Genomic DNA, 16,011 nt, shown 5'->3' with positions numbered 1-16,011 from the left:
GCGACGAGCCTTCAACCCATCACCATGATGAACACGACTGGATTCAAATCCAATCAAATCTTCTTGCGATTTAACTGGTTGTGCAACTTGTGATGGCAGCTCAATTTCTGTTTGAATTTCACATTCAACAAAATATAAGCTGAAGTACCTGGACTCAGCTAACATCTACCTGACCCAACATGGACACAAACAGCCATGTGCCCAACATTGTGGTTATGCTTTTAGGAGAAGAAATAAAAGCCAAAACACACAAATTTGTTTGTAAATCTGTGAATGTGAAAGGATGAAAATGAACAGCAAAACAATTCTAAAGAAAGGCTGAGATGAGGTTCTCGTCAGTTAACTCTTTTCTAAAAAGGACCCACTGTACAAATTCCTTTTATAATTTTAAAATCTTTTATCATGTCACCTCTTGGAGATGTAATTAATAGTTTATGTACCACAACCCAGATTCACTGTTTTTTTGTGATCAAATGTTAAATGCAGTTAAAATAACCTTTCAACATCAATAGAAATAATAACCAAAAGGTCTCTCATAAATTAAACAGCTAAAATAAAACAATTGTAAAGAGCAATAACAGCAACTCTTTTAACCGTCATCAACATAAGAAACCTCATAACCACCAACATAATTTGCCATTAAAAAGAAAAAGGCCCAAGCAAACCAGGAGGGCAATAAGGCCCAAACCTCTGACCCCACCGAGATTGGATTTAAGGAACAGCAAAAGAAAAATGACAGCAACGGCAACAGCAGGCCATCTGTCTCCGTACAATTTCCACCAAAGTACGCCATTTTGTAATTTATATTATTTACTTAATGTAGAACTTACCGTAAGTTCTCCTGCGGATAAGTCGGGGCTTGATTTTACCGTATAAATTTCCGGTATTTTATAGTGTCATACAAGTCGAATGCAGAAAACTCATGCTCTTGGTCCCAGAGATTATGCTATGCTAACGCCCAACTGAGAGAGGAGCACACTGCCTTTTTTTGTTCTATGTATTGTGCCTACGTGACCACTCAGTAATACCCAAACTATTCTGAAGCAACGTTTGCACGGATTTGTATTTTTTGTATCTCACACCCTCATACACCTTTATCATAAGAGCATCCCTTATCTACGATGGAGCGTTCGACTAGAAGAAAATATGAGGCTGGTTTTAAATTAAACTTCGTTGAAGTAGCGAAAGAAATTGGTAATTGCGCTGCTGCAACAAAATTCGATGCGTCTGAGAAACTGATGAGATTGGAGGAACCAAAGAAGATGTAAAAAAAATTTTAAAAATAATAAAAATTAAGTGTCATATTTTTGAACGGGTGTATAAATCGGGGTCTGATTTTATGATCGATTTTTCGGGTTTCAAGACCAGACTGATATGCCAGTATATACAGTAATTTAGAAATGTGACTTGAGAGAGTGTTAGCGATAGACAACCACAAAGCTGAGATGGGGCAAGTACAGTGGAACCTTGGTTCACGAACGTCTCGGAACACGTACAAATCGGTTTACAACCAAAAAGTTCGCCAAACTTTTGCATCTGTTCATGACCACACACTCGGTATACGAACAAGCCAGTTTCCCTTTCGGTTTGTGCGCGCTGATGATTTCCGCAGTGTTCAGTATCTCCCTGTGCAGTAAGTGAGTGAGCCAGAGAGAGAGCGCGACACAGACACACACACACACACAGGCGAGCGAGAGAGACACACACACACAGGCGAGAAAGAGAGACACACAGGCGCGCGTGAGAGAGGGGGCTGGACTCATAAGGTAGGAAGGCAGTTAAAGAATGCACTGGGCTTGATTTTGTTTTCACTTCTGTTTACAGCGATCGGTTCATAGCGTGCATTGTTGCAATCTTACTTTTCTTGGTGGTTTATTAAATTACAGATTTTTCAAATGTTAATTTTTTTTCCCTGTGCTTAAAACTCATTAAAAAAAGTATTTTTAGCGAGCGGTTCGTAGCGCTATAGCATGAACTCTTGCAGTGTTAAGTTTTCTCTGTTGTTCAAGTTTTCTCAATGTTATTCAATGTTTTTACATTTAGTTTACTATTACGCTGTGCGTTCTATGGTATAATTAACTATATTTGTGCTTAAAAACTTAAAAAAAAAAATATATTTACATACAGTTTGTACGGTCTGGAATGGATTAATTGTATTCACATACAATCCTATGGGGGAAATTACTTTGGTTCATGACCAAATTGGGTTACGACCAGAGTTTTGGAACGAATTATGGTTGTGAACAGAGGTTCCACTGTAGTCCTTGCTGTGGGTTGGGGAGGGGACCTGCTCGACTGGGGGGGCATGTCAAACATATGCAAAAAAGGACCTGAGATACCTGGCAGAAGAACAGAACCCTGGCAAAACACTTCCTTGGACTAGAGTACGCGCCACAAACAATCCTAATTGGAAAGATTTTGAAGATTGGGTTTCTTAGATGAAAAAAAATAGTACTAAAAACAGACATCCAACAGGGCGGGAGTGTTAAGGGATGAGTTCTGCCACAGACAAGCATATAGAAATAGTGCAGGTCTCAAGGTAGAAGACAGAGTCACAGAAGCTGTGAAGTGGGTGGAAGGAAAGAGCTGAAGAATGGGAAACAGCAAGTTTTGAGAACAGATGGGGAAAAAAAAAGGAGGATGGAGTTCCAAACTAGGACCTCAGGGACAGGAATTTCCAGAGCCCAGCATGCTGCCAACAACTGAAATGCCTAGAAAGACCCATGAGGTAAATGAAAAAGGGGGGCAACACCTATACACACAAAGCAGGGCTGTTGAAGATGGGAGTGTGTGAGTGCCTTCTGGGCCAGTAATCACAACCTGGCACCACAAACACATCATACTGGAAACTAAAGTCTTCAAATGCTGGTCAAATTCTGGTATAACAAAATCAGTTTTAATGGAATCTTTGCTTACATTTTTTTTCGGTCATGGCCAATTTCCTATAGAATGTTTAAAAAACCTCATTACAGCAAAGTCTGTTTCATCTGCAAAATTCATTACCAGTTTCCTTATCCATGCTTTCCACGGACTCAACCAATTTACCTTGATGGAAATATAGAAAATTTTCAATACCCAAAACATTTTCATGTTATTTTATTGTAGACTTTTACTTTATTGTACCATCAGGAAATATGTAGTGATTTATCACCATTATTATTACACCCGTTTCTCAGTAGAACAGCACTTTGAACAAAGGCTGGGAGTCTCCATCAGCTGTTGGGTGAAAGACAGTAAGAGCTGGGGTCCAACTCGGCTCTCCCCAATGCTCAGTCATCCATCCAGCCAGTTGCTACTCCTCTGTGCTCCGAGTCTGTTTAGCCTCCTGACATTTATACTTTGACGCCCCATTTTTTTGAAGGGCATCTCTCCATTGCTCACAACAGCCCAATCAACTAGTCCTCTCATGTTTGTTCCTTCACCAATCTTGCTGTTCTTCCACCTCCATTAATGGACATTCAGGTACCCCAGTTACTCTGGACAGCACATACATAGACCAAGCAGTTGGAATCCCAGAGTGCCAACACATACGCTGAGCTTTTCTCTGGATGGCTGCAAGAGCTTGAGGGTTCAGGATGATTTGTCCTTGGGTGCAGTCAACAAAATGTCAAACCATCTTCATTTCCTTCGCCTGATGTTTGATTATCTTGTACTTTGGATCCTATTTTGCAGCCAGGAGTGGCTTTTGGACTAGTAAACGAGGAAAGGAACTCTACAGAGCATACAAGTTAAAGTGACCTCTCAATGCAAATCTGAAACAATAAACTAATCCATCACTGAAGTCCCACCTTAAGTTTCTCTGCTTTATGATAGCGGAGTTCACAAATTCGCCAATGCTTTTCAATGGGAAATCTCAGGACAGTCTGATTTTAGTTGATATCTCTCTAATCGAGTGTACAGTTCAAATGTCCTTAAAGAATAAGTGCATCAAATTTCAGCAAAATGGGTTCACTGGGAGCAGAGCTGATTCATGCAGACAGACATAAGCAGGTAAATGCAGCTAAAAACAAAAGTGTTCCTTACCTTACTTGTGATTTTCATTGTTGTCTTCATTTCAATTACTTTTAACACAGCATGACAGGCTGTCGCAGGCACTCACTGCTAACGTGATCTTCTTTTCACTGAAAATGCTCTACGCTTCAGTCTGTTGACTCAAAAAAGGTGGACATTAATGATTAAAATTTACTCTCAAATGGTGGGGAAACTGTTATGAACGTGAAGCAGAATGTTTCAACCTTTACATTTTGTCACTGAAGGTAAAATAAATACAATAAAGTAGGTAAAGCTGCTGCCTCCCCTTACCAGTGGATGTACTTACCCAGCATGTGGGAAACGTGCCGGACCTGAGTGCCATTCTGACATTCGTCCCATGGGGCCTCTTACTCGCTCCAAGTCTTCATTCCACCCAACACTTGCTTTTAACCGTCTTCCCCGCTTTTAAACTATGCTGGCCCCCAGTTTCTTTCCTCCTTTAGTCCATCACCCTTGACATAAGTAACAGAGTTTACTACTTTTATCACAAAGTTTTACCAGATATCTGGGTGTGTGAACACAGAAGAATTTGTGAAAAAGCCTTCCTTGTTATGCTCTTTTATCTTGGCAGTGTCAGGCGTAGAGCAGAGAAATGTCAATGAACAGGGTGGCAATCCCTCAAAAAGATGCTAAATATGAAAGCTTATTTATTATGAAATATTTTGCACTGTACTGACATCTGCCCCTTTTCACTATATGGAAACAATTAAAGAAGCAACAACAACAGCATTTATTTATATAGCCCATTTTCATACAAATGATGTAGCTCAAAGTGCATTACAAGATTGAAAGAGAAAAGAGACAAAGTAAATAAGAAAATAGAGCACTAATTAACATAGAATAAAAGTAAGGTCCAATGGCCAGGAAGGACAGAAAAAACAAAACAAAAAAAAAATATGCAGGGGTTCCAAGGTCAGGAGACCACCCAGCCCCCTCTAGGCATTCTACCTAACATCAATGACCTCAATCAGTCCTCGTGGTATTCAGGGTTCACATGGAAGCAAACTCCATACGATTCAGTGAGACAAATCTCAGAATAGTCCTGCACCCATTAAAACAAGCGTAAGAAAGTAAAAATCATCTTAAAATGTCAGGGTCTCCGAACACAGAATGAGAACTGAGAAGACAAGCACAACTGCCGATTATGAAACTACAGCAGCTTAAAACCAGTAACCATAGCGTTCTCCACTTTTCGATGCATTGCCGGGTCTCTGCTGAGGTGGATATGGTGGTAAAGGGCACATATGCTATAGAGTCTCAGGCTGTGAACCAAACCTTTAGGCAAGTCCCACAACCCAGCCGTCGTCTTCTTGTGCATATTGTGAGGGCTCTGCTCACGTTGATACTAACACAAACCTCTACAAGGAAACTCACCAGCCCAACGTACTCACAAAAAAGGGTGAACTTATAAAGACAAAAGAGTACGAGTAGAGAACTAAAAGTAAAAGAATCAAGTGAATCAAAACATGTTTTTGTTTCTTATTTATTACATTTGGGAGTGGGAATAAGTGAAGGAAGGGAAATATTTACCCATTAAAAAAAAAAAAAAAAAAGCTAACCGACTTTGTTATGTTTGAAATTTTACAGGAAACAAGTGGGACTGAAAAAGTACAGAAGAAAATCAATAAATAAACATTACCTGATGTGCCCCAACCATTGGGGCTAATGCTGTTGAGTCTCCCATTCTTCAACCCACCCTTCCCCAAAGAGTTTGAGAAAGTTCAATTCTGAAACATAAAAGGTGCTTAATATTGCTACCAGAGTTCTGGCTGTAAGGGCAGGGGGGCACATGGGACAAACGTCTGCAAAAATAGCCGACTGGTGGGGGGGGGGGGGGGGGAGGGGGGGGGGGGAGGGGGAATAACGGGAAATAAATACTGGAAACACAAACTACAATGCAGATTAATTTCTTTTTCTCTCATTATAACCAGAGTACATGGTAAGAAACACAGAAACAGCTACAATGTTCAATAATCAGCACAAAGGTATGTTCAGGCAGATAATATTTTATACATAACATGATACACTTTTTATAGGTGGGTAAAAAAAATACCATCTACAGGTAGTGTACTGTACATAGTAATTCCCGCTTTCACACAGTTCCAACTTCGACATTTCTGTAGCTGCCTCTGCCAAGTAGAGGTTTGTACTTTCTTTTCTTTTTTTTTTTTTTTTTTTTTTAAACAGTTAATCTACAGAATATCAGTTGCAAAATAGAAAATTTAAAACAAAACAATTGCAAAAAAGGGTTCTTTAGCAAAATAAACCCCCTAAACTGCTGAGATTTCTAAAATGATTTTAAAATGTATCTAACTCAAGGAGTTGCATCAACATCTTTAAATTAAATCAAACATACATACCATTAAAATAGATTTGTCTTACATAATATCCAATGTATAGTCACGGTAATCTCCAATTTGTCAAATTAAAAAAATAATAATAAAAATAAAACATCCAGTTCAATGAATCCTCAGTTTCATACTCAGTTCACCGCAAACAATTTCAAAGTAGCACAGCTGCAATGCATCTTCCTTTATGACTCCTTATCGTTAGAGAAAAGAGATTTTATTGAGTAGAATTCCCAAAGTCTTTTGTTTGTTTCTGGAACAAAACCACAGTGCATGTGTAAACTGTCCGGTTTAAAAAAATAGCTACAACATAGACAAGATGACCGGATACCTACAACTAGCTTCCTTGAGGAGCACATCACAAACATTCAACAGTTTTCAAGAACAAAGCAAAGAGGTCAAGACGGGCGCTAGAGGCTTTCGCTTTTTACTTGAAGAAAATAAAATGTTGAAAAAGTGTCATGTACTGTAGGTATAATTATCCTTCCAAAAGAAGGTTAGGTTTAAAAAAAATGTCCTTCATGGTTTATGGAATACAAGAAGTTCAGCCTTTATTTCTGTTATTGCATGAAACTAAAATTAGGATGCTCCCCTAGTTCCTTGCCAAAAGTTTTGACTTCTTCTTGCATACTTTCTTTACTCCTCCAGATGACTGGTGACTCACTCTGGTCCTGGGGAGGGAGGGAGAGTCAATGGGTGAAGAAGGCAAAAACGAGGACAAGGAGGGAGGAAAAAATAAAAAATAAAAAAATCACACGCTCATCGTCATGCTTGGAGAATACTGCAAAAGAATAGAAGAGAGATTTTTTTTTCTTTTCTTTAAAACAAACAACAGAAGCAAAAGGCTAAGATAACAAAGGGGCAATAATATATTTTAAAGTTAAATTTAATATCCAAAGTATGTTTAAAAAAATTCAGGAAAACATTTTGTATGTCATTACCTTGTGTATCAATCTTTAGAACAGTAATATGTACTATGGAACTTTGTTTAAGAAAGGCTGATCATCATTATTTTGGTTAATGTTCTTGAACCTATCCACAAATAAATGATATACAAGGAGAGAGTGAAACAACTACATTAGCACTCTTTACAGATTCAGCAAAAATATAACACATGCAACCTTAATATTTATGTTTCATTATGTTTATGCTATAGGAATTGTGTGACAAGCCAGTAGCCCCCAAAAAGCATGCACAGACTGAGGGAGTTAAGTATGCTTTCCTAACACTGAACATGTTACTTAAAATGGCAGCTTTAAAGCTGTTATAATAATAACGGAAAATCAGAAACATTAACTTAAATGAGGAGAGAAAGCAGCTTTCTCTAGCTATGATGAATGCTTAATGGTTTTAATATAAAACAGCAGCAAATCAGGGATCTCGGGTGCAAGACTGAAACAGAACAGGACAAGCAGCAAAATGAAGTGTTTAAAATATGCTGTTAATACGCCTTTCAAACAAAACAAAAAAAAAAAAATGGTGACACACTGGAATTGTGATGTAGTCAATAAAAGTGAAATAATCTGTCTGTGAACATTGTTGGAAGAAATCACTTTTGCCCTGCACAAAGTAAATGGCTTAAATGATATGAAAATAGTCTGTTAGTATAAAATCTGTGGAGGGGTTATTAAGCGAGTTTTAAAGAATTCACTCCATATAAGAGTACGGAAACTTCTGACTTCAACTATAAGTATGGCTGCAATTTTTGAAAATCTATTCATATTGAAAAATATTCATTTTTACTTCATTTATTATTTAATGTCAACAACATGTTGAAATGCCTTGCTTGGTTTTTTACTAGTATGTACTGAAGCAGTTTTCAACAGTTTTTTTTTTTAATTGAAAACATTTGCTAATATTTAAAGTGAAAATGTATGCAAACAATATATGACAAGAATTGATTTTTCTCTTTTAAACGTTACTCAAGCTGCGTTAGGCTATCTGTGGCTTTTCGGTGTAGGGCAGTAGGGATGCAGCACTTATCAGCATGATGACTTGATGAGCCTTGAGTGAGAACTAAAGGTTTCAGACACCACTTGACGTAGCCTTGGTGGTTATAGTACTGAAAAAATGAGTAGTGGTCCTAGTGTTAAAGTGGCAGGGTCTGGAACCAGCACTGGGTGCAATGCAGAAACCAATCCTAGAGTGGGTGCCGTAAGCAGGATCCACATACACACAAAATTGCCAATTAATAGGTGTAATGGGATGAGGGAGAAAAACGACTGCAGGCACGGGAAGAAAGTGTAAACTCCAGAAAGAAAACAACCAGGCAGAGGAATACATTTATTTCACCTTGAGTTTCTTAGTAACCTAACTTTGCTTCAGGTAATTAGGGCTGTTAAATTAGCCAAAAAAAGTTTGAATATTCAAATTTAACTCTTCAGGGCAGATGTCGATTTTTTTTTAAAAGGAGGGGATGACGGTGGTACTCAACTGTAAATGGTGACAAAACTGCTGTTATGTTTTAGTTGGGCTTTCTTTGCTAGAAGGAAAGTTAGCTTCATTGGTTTGACTGAGATTCCGTGCACTAGTGTGATTAGCAAGGAGCAAACAACGGCAAAAACAGCATCAAGATCTGATGAGAGATCAAACTGAATGCATAAGCAAAATACTCAGTGGACAATGTTTTGCATATTATCGATGAATTGGACTCTGACTTGTAGGATTCTGATTTTGATACAAATGATCGAAAACGAATGTGAGGTACCATCATCAGCTGATCGTGGTGCTGAAAAGGTTTGTGTAACGCCTGGGAAAACCGGTACTTACAATGACAACTAGTACAAACCAGATTGCGATGCACTGCTGCTGCTGCCCTCACTTCCCACCATGCAAAGACAGCCTGGCAACCAGCAAGCCACATGAGTTGGCGGCCACAGCATGCGACAACATAAGTTTAATACAGATTTCTATGCGAAGCCATTGCTTTGTGTGCTTTTCAGAAAACTATGTTTTTTGGAAAAAAATACTCTGCCCTCAAAACAGTTAAAATAAGTAAATATTAAAATATATAAGAATATATTACTCGACCAAAGCAAGAACAAATAGAAACCACAAAAAAAAAAAAAAAAAGAATAAGAAGAATCCTAGTGGTACTCGAACAACTTATTTAAATATAAAAAAAAATCCTGAGCTTCTGTACTTTTTTTTGGTCTAATACTGGGTGTGAAAGTCCTTCTTGGGATAGCAAGCCATAAATGCAGCAAGGAAAAGGAGCTGAAATCCATACGAGCCACAAGAGTTGGTACCACGCTTTGCTACATCATTATTAATATATAATCATAAAACACTTATGACACTATTTATTGCGTAGGTCCTACTTGAAGCACTCAGCTGGAGGTCCTGCGGTGTAAAAGTGTCTGGCTGCCAAACAGGCACAGTGAGACCAGTTATGGTTACCAAGAACACTGGCTAGTTCCTAAGACAGTGACAGGGTGACAACAGCGAGCAAAGTAAGAAAGCAGGCATGTTGAAGACAGATTTGTTTATTATTTTAGAAGTTCCCAATGGGCAGCAGGCAAGGTACAGTTAATATCACGACATTCAGAGCAAAAGGCCAATTGTCACTTGTGGACTCGCCCAAAAAAATGGATTGTCCCAGTATTAAGTCAGTGGCCATACAATCTGCTACTTTTTCATCCTTTACAGATGCAAAGATATTTTAATAAAGGTGATCAGAATATTTTTTAATTACACCTCATTGTTTTAGTCATTATGTTTCAAACCAACAGCCATGTAAGATGGAGACTAATTGCGGGCATGTTGGGTGATGATTCTCTTTAAAGTTTGAGTTTTAAAGTGCTTTAATAAACAGAAAATCAGAATTACCACAGGTTTTTTCCTTTTGCTTCAATGAGAAGGTCTTAGCAATAAACAGCAGTCGAGGAACTCAGGTTTAAGACTGAATAGGACAGAATAAGAAGCAAAACGATACTTTTAGAGCACAGGAGAAGTGTTTAGAAAAGCTGTTCTGAGTGCACTTATAGATCAAAGTGCAGAGCAATGGCATAAGAAAAACACTATGTTGTGAAGGGATCTGACTGTAAGTTTTACTAAGGAAGATAACAAACTAACCATTAACAATTACAAAAAGGTTGATCATCGAAATGACGCCAAGAACATAAAAATACAACATATTTGTATATAGCGTGCCTGAAGTGACATGATGTAAAAATTAGTGTGGGTAAAACAAACAACTGTTCTTTGACAATCAAATATCAGATTTTTTCTTTTGAACAAGACCCTTTTAAATAAATGTGAATTATATTCAAATAGTGAAATTTGATCTGACAAATCTACAGGTGATGATATGGCACTAGAATGCATGCAAATGCTTTGATTTTGAAATACAGAAGAAGAGTTTGCTTAATGTTGTTAACTGGCTCGAAAAGTCAGAATTAACTGAAAATCACAAACAACATGCTCATAACAAGTTATTGGAAAGCAAATTCTACCAGGTGTATCTAAACAAGTCTTATGTATAGTACATAGACAAAAAACAAACCAAAACATTCATACAGTCACAAAACAAAAAATCAACACTCACTATGGCATACTCTTTCTTTAAAGTGGTAATATTCTAATCAGGAAGGCCATCAGCCTATTGAATAAACATTTAAACTGTGTGAATTTTGTTTTTCATCATATTAACTTCTTCACACTTTCACTTATCCAATTAAAATGTTTCAGAATGCAACTCTTTTGCCAGATTAAAGGCATCTCCATGTTCTGAATAGGGACATGCATGAAAGCAAGCTTTTCTGTTATTGTGTACTAAATAACTTTGATTGCAAACTTATAATGGGATAAAAACATTTTTTATAAAAATATACATACATATATAAATATATAAACAAACAAACAAACAAAATGTCTGGGTAAAGTGCAATCCTAAATTCTAAAATTAATTTCTTGTATTGGAACCAGGATTTGTCCCTATAAATTTCATAATGGAATCTCAGGTACAACAATGGCTTTGGTTCAATTATTTTTAATTCATTAAATTGTTAATCAAGTGATTGCTAGCCAATACAGCCTCAAACAAAATTCCATAGTATTTAAATTAAAGAAATACTGTCACAAATACTGTTCAATCTACTGAGACTTTCAATTATGTTTTTGAGTTTTATGTGCAGGATGATTAATATTAAATAAAACATTTTCTTTTTTTTTTTTAAGAACATAAATTCAGTAAACTCACATTGTCATTCTGAAAAGAATGGAGAAAGTTTCCTCCAAGTTCACCATCATCTCTTGGGGTACCTGGAGGATTGCTGATTCCACTTATATTACTGGGAGAATTCTACAGAAATTAAACACAAAGGCAATGAACAGAAATACCAAAATAATAGTTCTCACTGATATTCTTAAATAACCTACAAAAAACATCTTATGTCTATTTAAAAGATATAGACTACAGAGTAGTGGTAGTAGCTTGGAGGATGGGTGGAGTGAGATTGTGGCTCCCGAAGGGACTTGAAAAAATAAACTGTGAAAAACAACTGATAAAAAGATTTTGATTTTCTTTTCTATTTTAGTGTAAAAATGTATAATATATTCACATATTTTAGAAACAATTTCACATCAATACCAAATACAAGTGGCTCCATGCCTGTTGATAAATTTGCTAACTCTAATAATCAGTATGTTATTTTTGATTATCACACAGAGAGGTTTTGTCAGTTCTAAAACTGAGATTTCTTGACATGGCTGGCCCCAGCTCTTTATTTATTAATGTTTTGCATTAGGCTGCCACCTTCTTTCAAGGCAACTTAGAAGATAAGGAAGTACAGTAATCCCTCCTCCATCGCGGGGGTTGCGTTCCAGAGCCACCCGCGAAATAAGAAAATCCGCGAAGTAGAAACCATATGTTTATATGGTTATTTTTATATTGTCATGCTTGGGTCACAGATTTACGCAGAAACACAGGAGGTTGTAGAGAGACATGAACTTTATTCAAACACTGCAAACAAACATTTGTCTCTTTTTCAAAAGTTTAAACTGTGCTCCATGACAAGACAGAGATGACAGTTCCGTCTCATAATTAAAAGAATGCAAACATATCTTACTCTTCAAAGGAGTGCTTGTCAGGAGCAGTGACTGTCACAGAGATAGAGAGAAAAGCAAACAGATCAATAGGGCTGTTTTTCTTTTAAGTATGTGAAGCACCGCGCACAAAGCTGTTGAAGGCGGCAGCTCACACCCCCTCCGTCAGGAGCAGACAAAGTGAGACAGAGTTTGTTTTTCAATCAAAAATCAATACGTGCCCTTCAAGCTTTTAAGTATGCGAAGCTCCGTGCAGCATGTCGTTTCAGGAAGCAGCTGCACAGAAGGTAGCCAACGTGAAGATAATCTTTCAGCATTTTTAGACAAGCGTCCGTATCGTCTAGGTGTGCGAACAGCCCCTCTGTTCAATCCCCCTACGTCAGGATCAGAGAAAGTCAGCGCAAGAGAAAGAGAAATGTAAGCTGGGTAGCTTCTCAGCCATCTGCCAATAGCGTCCCTTGTATGAAATCAACTGGGCAAACCAACTGAGGAAGCATGTACCAGAAATTAAAAGACCCATTGTCCGCAGAAACCCGCGAAGCAGCGAAAAATCCGCGATATATATTTAAATATGCTTACATATAAAATCCGCGATGGAGAGAAGCCGCGAAAGGCGAAGCGCGATATAGCGAGGGATTACTGTAGTACATTTTTTTTTTTTACAATTTGAGAACAGGCAGGTTAAGTGACTTGGTCAGGGCCACACAGTAAACCAGAGATGAGGACATTAATTTTTTGGTTCAAAATCCAAGGCCTTAAACACTACACTGCTTATTTAATACATGCCACTGTGATAACATCAGTCACTGACTGGTTCCAGCCTGGTCTTGTGTATTGAACATTATTAATCAATGTATCATCTTCAATCATTCACTTAAGTTAATTTTTTTCTGTCCAATAGTGTTTATGCAAAATAGAGTAAGAAATATACTGAATAGAAGACTAAATTGTAAGCACATACTAACGGGTTTTATGGTCAAATGGAAACTTTGATCTATAATAAAATGCAGCAAATTAGACACAACTAAAAAAGTTGGGAAAAAAAACAAGTACTCTGTGAAGTGAAAAACAATACAGAGAAAAATAAAAAAACAAGCACCAGGGAAAAGAAACATATTATTTATACAGTAATTTCATCCATATCTTCTAAGTGCAGAAGTATGTAAACACCCATCGCCTAGATTTAATGTACTTAGTGTGCAGTATAAAGAATGCCTCATTTACTCTATAATGAAAACACTGAAAGATGCTTATAAGCACTTCTAGCTACTTTACAAGTAATGTTCAAAACAATCCTGACTTTCCCTTTGTACACTAGAGAATAAAGCGAAGTTGCTGATTGCATTCCATAATCAGTCACTTGACTACAGAAAGAGAATATTATGGCTGTCACTTCATTGTTGCACAATAATATAGTACTATTAAGTAGTGTTAAGTTCTTTTTCATGTAGTTTATACCCTGAAAAAATTAGTAACATCTTCATAATGCTATGAAGAAATCAAATCCTCCTATCCCGTATCTTTTCTTTTCACATTCTTATCACAGGCGGTTTTATTATAGCAGCTATTTTATTATGAGAATACTGAAATGGAATGAGAACTATGGCTGCTGCTTCAGTTTTGGGTTTATTTAAACTTTTACACACTATTGTTATTATTTGGATGATAAATTAGACTGGACTGCCAATACTGATGCTCTGTGTAAGAAAGGACAGAGCCAGTTATACTTCCTTAGAAGGCTGGCGTCCTTCAACATCTGCAATAAGATGCTGCAGATGTTCTATCAGACGGTTGTGGTGAGCACCCTCTTCTACGCGGTGGTGTGCTGGGGAGGCAGCATTAAGAAGAAAGACGCCTCACGCCTGGACAAACTGGTGAGGAAGGCAGGCTCTGTTGTTGGCATGGAGCTGGACAGTTTGACATCTGTGGCAGAGCGACGGGCGCTAAGCAGGCTCCTATCAATTATGGAAAATCCACTGCATCCACTAAACAGTGTCATCTCCAGACAGAAGAGCAGCTTCAGCGACAGACTGCTGTCACTGTCCTGCTCCACTGACAGACTGAGAAGATCGTTCCTCCCCCAAACTATGAGACTCTTCAATTCCACCCGGAGGGGGTGGAGGGGGGGTAAACGTTAACATTATACAAAGTTATAGTCTGTTTTTACCTGCATTATTATCAATCTTTAATTTAATATTGTTTTTTGTATCAGTATGCTGCTGCTGGAGTATGTGAATTTCCCCTTGGGATTAATAAAGTATCTATCTATCTATCTATCTAGTTTGCATCTTCTTCTGTTAAATGTTCTACAAGACTGGTGGTCAGGGGCATGTGCTCCAATTGTCCATGATCCACTAAGATTACGTAAATTAAAGCTGGAAAAGTCGTGTAGTATGATAGAACCTAGGTTTTTACAACCTGATAGTAATAGAATGGCAACCAAAATGTACGACACTTGTTTAAACTAATATCAAAGTCCACTGAAAATACTGGTCTACATAACTGCATTCACAGAATAAGCAGGTCTTATAAAAAAAAAAAAAAGAAAGAAACAAAACAAAAAGAAAACACTATGCAGTTGTTTTCACCTCACTCATTAAAGATCAGCACCACTAGTCACTGTAAAGAATGGCTCAAATAAGCCAGCATTAAGGAAAGGCATTCATTTAAAAAAATTGGTTCTAACCTTGCAAATTAAATGATATTAAGCATAAATAATGTGCAGCCCACAGCATTCCATGGACATCCATTATGGCAATATACAAGCTAGAAAAAAAAACAAGCTTGTAGCAAATTTGAATTTTGGTGAACCTATTTATGTTACCTTAGGAAGTCCATCTATATCTCCAGACCCTGTAAAAACAAACATGATTTTTAAAATATTATGTGGGATCACTGCCAAATGGACTAATTGCTTACTGAAATCCTACAAAATTCATATTTGTTTAACTATAAACCTAAAAATTAAAGTTGTTTACAGTTTTGCATCAAGGAATATGAAATAACTCTTCCTTTGACAAAAATGTGAAATAGTTACAAAACAACCATAAGGCAAATCTATACATAACATGTTCTTTATATTTTACTCTAATAACTATGACAAAATTTAAAAAGTTATGAAGGAGAGAAAACTAAGAGGCACAGATACATACAGGAAAACAGTTTTATGGCACTTATGAAACCTTCTGGAAATCTATTTACTTGTATGTCAGCAAATGCTTCAGATTGCTTCCGTTATATCTGAATAAAACAAAAACTTGGTTAAATTAAATAACTTCCTACACTAAAAGTGGGGAATGCCATTAGCAAGAACTGCTGCCTTCCCATAACAGGCTCACATTTCAGATCAATACTACTGACGTTATGTTTAGCATCTCTTTATTAAATTCTACTAACTCATACTTGGAGGCTTACCTAATGATCCATTCATATGATGTGGTTCCATTCCGCCCATCCCCCCCATGGGTCCATCAGATCCAGGGCCCATTGGGAACTGAGAAACAAACAACAGGAATACCATTAAACTGCACATAAAAGACGACAGCCTTTCAAATGATCAGATATTACTCAGTGCCATTTATATCTA

At 37.3% G+C, this 16,011-nt stretch overlaps 2 protein-coding genes across 16 annotated transcripts in view; one reads left to right on the top strand and one right to left on the bottom strand.

The window, feature by feature from the left end:
* Window positions 1–16,011, top strand: part of lrrc42 (leucine rich repeat containing 42) — a 287,985-nt gene that overhangs the window by 179,928 nt on the left and 92,046 nt on the right. The gene's annotated exons all lie outside the window — the stretch shown is intronic.
* Window positions 5,500–16,011, bottom strand: part of LOC114659024 (single-stranded DNA-binding protein 3) — a 213,538-nt gene continuing 203,026 nt past the window's right edge. For 8 of the 15 annotated variants that reach the window (XM_028811222.2, XM_028811221.2, XM_028811219.2 and 5 more), the window contains 4 exons: window positions 15,840–15,918; window positions 15,250–15,278; window positions 11,581–11,682; window positions 5,500–7,161 (listed from right to left, as the gene is read on the bottom strand). In XM_028811222.2, the coding sequence (XP_028667055.1) occupies window positions 7,132–7,161; window positions 11,581–11,682; window positions 15,250–15,278; window positions 15,840–15,918 (240 nt within the window). In that variant the 3' untranslated portion in view covers window positions 5,500–7,131. The remainder of the gene's footprint in view (window positions 7,162–11,580; window positions 11,683–15,249; window positions 15,279–15,839; window positions 15,919–16,011) is intronic. The other 7 variants (XM_028811220.2, XM_028811218.2, XM_028811214.2 and 4 more) reach the window with 1 other exon arrangement.

This window comes from Erpetoichthys calabaricus, chromosome 10 (genome assembly GCF_900747795.2).
Source record: "Erpetoichthys calabaricus chromosome 10, fErpCal1.3, whole genome shotgun sequence".
Classification (NCBI taxonomy): domain Eukaryota; kingdom Metazoa; phylum Chordata; class Cladistia; order Polypteriformes; family Polypteridae; genus Erpetoichthys; species Erpetoichthys calabaricus.
The sequence above is the reverse complement of the archived record's forward strand: the minus strand, read 5'-3'. Positions and strand labels throughout refer to the sequence as shown.